Source organism: Crocodylus porosus, unplaced genomic scaffold (assembly GCF_001723895.1).
Source record: "Crocodylus porosus isolate Cpor-Errol unplaced genomic scaffold, CroPor_comp1, whole genome shotgun sequence".
In the NCBI taxonomy this organism is placed as follows: Eukaryota; Metazoa; Chordata; order Crocodylia; family Crocodylidae; genus Crocodylus; species Crocodylus porosus.
The window spans coordinates 1,642,978-1,648,977 of record NW_017728932.1 but is presented as its reverse complement, the minus strand read 5'-3'; the positions used below and the strand labels follow the sequence as shown (position 1 = coordinate 1,648,977).

The 6,000-nt window shown below is 47.4% G+C and overlaps 1 protein-coding gene across 11 annotated transcripts in view; it reads right to left on the bottom strand.

The window, feature by feature from the left end:
• Positions 1-419: 419 nt before the first annotated feature.
• DTX2 (deltex E3 ubiquitin ligase 2) overlaps positions 420-6,000 on the bottom strand; it is a 60,522-nt gene continuing 54,941 nt past the window's right edge. For all 11 annotated transcript variants that reach the window (XM_019545395.1, XM_019545396.1, XM_019545397.1 and 8 more), the window contains 4 exons: positions 2,680-2,838; positions 2,395-2,556; positions 1,416-1,505; positions 420-1,203 (listed from right to left, as the gene is read on the bottom strand). In XM_019545395.1, the coding sequence (XP_019400940.1) occupies positions 979-1,203; positions 1,416-1,505; positions 2,395-2,556; positions 2,680-2,838 (636 nt within the window). In that variant the 3' untranslated portion in view covers positions 420-978. The remainder of the gene's footprint in view (positions 1,204-1,415; positions 1,506-2,394; positions 2,557-2,679; positions 2,839-6,000) is intronic.

The following is a 6,000-nucleotide window of genomic DNA, read 5'->3' as shown; positions in this document are numbered from 1 at the left end:
AATTAGCCAAATCGTTTCAGGGAACAAGATGACCCTCTTTTCTCTAAGGCTGTGTCACCACTCAGACAGCTTTTACAAGGAAAGTGCCAACTCCTCCTTACCCCAACACAAAAAAATTGATTGTGTTCTAAGGCAGCACAATGAGAAGTCTTCTCAGGAAAGAAAAAAAGAAGGACACAGAATCAGTCCACTAAAGAGCCTTCCTTCTCCTGAGATAGACAGTGGATAAGACTGCAATAGGTCACCATGTCCATGACTCTCCTTTAAGAGGCCTGGGCTGCACTGCTGAGAAAAGCCCTGTTGTATCCAGAGGGGCAGCCATTCACTTAGTGAACAAACACTGCTGGATGCTGCAGGGAGTCCAGGACGAGCTCCATCAGAAGAGCCACGTCTAAGAAAGAAACATCAAAAGCATTGGATGTTGTTTCAAGGCTAATCAGCAATTCTCCATGGCAACGCAGCATTTATTATGACCACAACACAAAAGTAATATGTATTAAACCAGCAACAGGGGAAGGTGCAGTACCCTAAAGTGCCTGAGTGAGGCGCAGTTGCAGCTTGCTGGCAGGACAAGCAAGGCCATCTCTTTCTCCTTGCTGCAGATCCAAAGGCAGCAAGACCTTCCCCGAGGCAGCACCTGGGCAAGAGTCATGCCTGCCCAAGTGCTTTCGAAGCACGCAGGGAAAGGAGAGGCTTAGCCACTGAACGAACATGTTCCAAAGTGTGCCCTGGCTGCAGCATCAGTGCTACAATGTACACTTGCAGGACCTTTGATTATACAAAAATAGCCTTCTCTGCAGAAAACAGACTGTACAGAACATGTGGCTTCCAAATATAGTGTTATTGCTCAGTGTGACAAGTGATTAGATGCAGGAACTTAAGGCAACAGGAATAAGTGCACTAGCTGCCATTCACAGGCTTGAGTAGGCATTGAGTGTGCAATGCACAGACGCTGTACAAATCCAAGACTGGAGCAACTCATGGTCTCAGGCAGTCCTCGGTGACACCCTGAGCTGCCAGCTCCGCCAGCACATTGTCCAGATAGTTGGGGTCAGGGTAGCCATGGCCACTGAGATTTGAGTCCATCTCTGTCTTGTGGTGGATCTCATTCCAAACCACTGTGTTACTCTCACCAGTTGTGCTAGATGTGCCCACTGTGAAAATCAGGCGTCTCTTCCAGGCCACCTTCAATAGCTCAAGCACCTGGAGATGGGACAGGGGAAAAACAACAAGGAAGCTTTGTTAAAAGATCCAAGCTTCTGGAATATGCTCTCCAACCATCTCAGATCAGTTAAGGTAATTCAGTTGGCTCCACAAAATGGAAACATTTTAGACATGGCTCATTTTAGGCTAAAAACAAAAATGTGTGTGGGCCCAAAGTGAAAAGGACAGCAATTATCAGACAAGCCAATTACCTTTTTGCCCTTCTCATTATCTGGTAGGTAGCAGTAACGGGGAAAGCCTCTTGCCGTGTATGGCATCCCTGGATTGGGGTGCTCTGGACCCTGCAACAGAGAAAGGCAACATATGCTATAACAATTCTTACAACTTTACATAGGCTGATGCCAGGAAATAATTAAAAAGGTTCAAATAGCAGAAGGATTCAAGATAGTCCTGTCTGAAGCCAGACTTTCAGTACAAGGGAGGTCCTTGGGTCCACTTAAGAGGCCACCTAATCCCTTGTAAAGCAAATCGGATCTCTTCTCAGAGGCTAGCATGTCCCAAAAGACCTTTGTTGCTTTCAGATGCTGGTAGACTCAATTATCCAGCAAACATTCAAAAAACAAATTATAAGAGTCATGGTATGAATACACTCCAGCTTTGGGAGAAATAAGATTTAGGAACCAACCTCTTGGCCATGTCTAGTTCATATGAACTTCAGATGGCTCAGTTTACAAACTACTTGATCCAAATCTTGCCCAATTCACATCTTGTGAGTTTATTCACACCTGTGCAGTGCTTGTGGCAGTGCTGCTAGCAATTCCACAGCACCATTGTACAAGCATTAACACCTACATCAGGTGAAAGCCAGCAGGTAAGAGAGCCCAGCAGCTCCCAAGCAAATAAAGGCCTTCCTTTCAGAGTTCCATGGCCACAAATATTGTGATTGAACAATACTCAGAGCTGCTGCATGGACATGAATTTAAATTACCCCCTTTCCCCTGCTCCAAATATCTTGGTTTAAGATGGATCTGAGTCTCTCTGAATCATTTGATCTGATTGCCCGAAGCAATTCCTATCAACATCAGGGGCAACTCAAACAAGCTTCTACTGAGGAAGAGAAGAGAGATCGAGTCAGGTGGTTAGTACTTGGAAAAGATGGCTGTTGAGCCAGTTCCATTTACTCCCTGGACTCAGTGCTCCCTAGTAAAAGGGTTACCTTTGCCTAAGTACCTGAATTCCCCTACTGATGTGGTACACAATCTTTATTGTTCCACAGTCCTCATGGCCAGGGAGGGACCGAGGGAAAGTTGACACCTCCATCTTCCCTTTTGGCTGAGTACCAGTCTTCTCTCCGTAGATGGCTTTGCAGGAGGGGCACTGCAAGCTCCCATCCTGTGAGGAAACAGGGCCACCATTAGAAGCACGCAGCTACAAGGCTTTAGTATCTGCAGTGCTGGGCCCCACTCCTGGGTTTGGCCTCACCCTGCAAGTCAGTGAGATGGAGTAGTGCAGTACCTTGTTCCCATTGGTGTACATGGCCAAAACACAGAGCAGGTGGAAAGTGTGTTGGCATTTCGCCAGTCGGCCCACAGTTTCAGGTCTGATTGTCTTGCACTCATATGCATCGCTGTAGCCAGAAGGTGATGCCAGCTTCTCCATGCAGATGATGCAATCCTTGAATCAAAAGGGAGCAAGATTATTTTATAGTAAAGGCACTGAACTTGGTGCATCAACTTACCAGAGGCAGTACACAGCAATGCACTTTTCATGTTATTAATAACTCCCTTTGAAAAAATCCCTCCCCTTCCTAGTTTTTACCTCTCGGGAAAACCACGATTTTTTCCTATTTGGAGGGGGAAAAAGAAAGCTCCTGTAAGTTTTACACCTCCCCATCATTAGTCCAATTCATGCAGGGACCCTCCTGCAGTAATCTACATTGTTGTTTTTCCAATAGCCCGTGTACTGAAAAACCCCAAAGTTCTGGGCTGCCTCTGCATGGGAGACCACTGACTCACAGGTGCCCAAAACAGGAATGAGGGGATGGGAAGTTTGCCAGGGGATTTCTAGCATGTGCACAGGGTGGTGATGACTTCAAGAGACCAGTCTCACAGATACAGGATAAGATGCTAGCAGGGTTGAGCTGGTGCAGGTCACAGAATGGGGTTTGCTACTTTGGTTTCCATCCCTGTTTAACCTATTCCTTTCTCAGTGAAAAGAAAGGAAAATCTCTTAGAGCTTTAGTACTGGGCCAGAAAAAGCACACAATAACTGCCTTCTAGACCTCTCAAGCAGCACTATGTATTCTCCCTCAGAGATCTTATATCAAAAGCTAGCTCTTGGGATCCTGAAGAAGCAGTTTCCTTCCCCGATGAGTAATCTGCAAGGGAAAAAAAACACTGGGATGCCTCTACCTGCAGAATATTTGCATCACACTGTGCAGAGAGTCTGCCTCCTACATGCTCCAGCAGGACCTGGAACAGCCCTGTGCAAGTCTCAAACCTCAGGTCAGCAACCTCAGCTAGCTCCTAGCTACTTGCCCGCTTCCTCAACCACAGGAAAGGTTGGACAGTCTCAAACTGACGGGTGGATTCTGGAGAATACAAGTTCCACGCAGGAGTGTAACTAGGGAAGGATGAGGGGGCACCCAGTCTCAAGTGCTGATTGATGGGAGTTGGGGGGTACCAAAATAGAAGTAGCTATGCTGCTAGTCCACCAGCTACAGTGGGGGTGGGCAAAATGTGGCCCGGGGGCCAGATGCAGCCCACCAGGCCATTCTATCTGGCCTGTGGGGCCCCTAAAAAATTTAGAAAATTAGTATTTATCTGCCCCTGGCTGCCTGCCATATGGCCCTCGATGGCTTGCCAAAACTCAGTAAGCGTCCCTCCACCCAAAATAATTGCCCACCCCTGAGCTACAGGCTCAGGCTGTGAGGAGAGGAGCTAGGAGCTGGGCAGTGACATCAAGGAGGTTCTCTGGCACTGGCAGCTAAATGTTATGAAGGACAGAAATGGGGTGAATACAGGTGATATCCACCCTGCTGCCAAATTAGGCATTTTATTCCCCCATTCAACATGGTATTTGGCAGCATCTTTGAGGAGGCTGGGGGGTAGGCAAGAGGTTTAACTCCCTAGCTGGGGAACACCTTTCCCCAAAGCTATCAGGACTCTACAGCTACTTCAGCTCCACTCTGGTGTCCTTCCCCTCCCTGTGGAGCTGCAGCCCTGCAGTTGTCAAGACCCGAGAGCCCCCTTGCTTTGCCCTGTGTCCCAGACATGTCCCTGGGTGTTCCCCACCCCACAACTTTGCTCAGGGCAACAAAGGAGGCAACACCACCAGTTCCATGGTGGGAGCAAGTGCACAGTGGTTAAGAAGCAGAGGGTGTTGGAAACCACCTTACTAAGAAGAAGGGTTAGATTAGTATTTAAAAATCAACAGAAGTTAAACACATAGTCGGATTTTCACCACCTTGCTTCTGCTCCACCTAGGGTACAGGTCACCGAAGTACACGGTTAAGTATCAGCCCCTGGCTCACAGTGGTGTAAACACTTCCAAAGCACAAGCTAAAAAAACCAAACAGGACATTTCTATGACCACTGCAGCTCATTTGCTGGGGGGCAGTACATCATAACTGCAAATGATAGCTGCATAGGATCAGATTTCAACTTGCCTATATCAGTGGAGCTCTACTTAGGATCATAGGAAAGTACGGCTGGAAAGGGACCTCACAAGGTTATCTAGTTCAGCCGCTTGTTCAGGGCAGGATCATCCCAACTAAACCATCCCAGTCAAAGTGGTTGTTTAACCTACTCTTGAAAATTTGCAGGAATGGAGATTTCACAACTTCCAATGCCTGACTATCCTCATAATCAGAAAGATCTCCCTACATTTTGTCAAACTAAATTTTCTCCAGTTTGAGGCTACTGTTCCTAGTCCTGTCTTCTATAACTATAGAGAAGAAGACCATCTCCATCCTCTTGATAGATCACCCTTCAGGTATTTGAAGACTTATCACAGAATCATAAAAAAAATAGGGTTGGAAGGGACCTCAGGAGGTCATCTAATTCAGGCCTCTGCTCAAAGCAGGACCATCTCCAACTAGATCATCCCAGCCAAGGCTTTGTCTAGCTGGGTCTTAAAAACTTCCAATGAAGAAGATTGCACAGACGCTCTGTGTAACCTGTTCCAGTGCTTTACTACCCTCCTGTGAGAAAGTTTTTCCTAAAATCTAACCTAAGCTTCCTTTGCTGCAAATTGAAGCCATTACTCCTCGTTCTGTCATCTGTCACAACTGGGAACAGTCTACCTCCTTCAGTGGTGACTGGTGCCCCCGGAGTCTGGGGCACATTTTGTGGGCAGGCCCAGTCCAAAAGCCCCATATCCACTGTTGTGCCATGGCTCCCCCCCAACACACTGCTGGCCCACGAAACAAAAAAACTGCCCCGACCTAAGCAGTGCCAAGTCGGGGGCCAATCTCGGGGGGGCATATGCCCTCCCTACCAGTCACCTGTGAACTCCATCCTCTTTGGAACCATCCCTCAGGTAGTTGAAGGCTGCTATTAAATCCCCCCTCAGTCTTCTCTTCTGCAAAGTAAATAAGCCCAATTCCCTCAGCCTCTCCTCAAAAGTCATGTGCCCCAGCCCCCTACCCATTTTGGTCACCCTCTGCTGGACTCTGCAATTTGTCCACATTCTTTCTGTAAGAGGGGGCAAAACTAGACACAGTACTCCAGATGTGGCCTTCCCAGTGGCAAATAGAGGGGAAGAATAATCAATTCCCTTGATCTGCTGGCAATACTCCTAGTAATGTAGCCCAGTAAGCTGTTAAACTTCGTCACA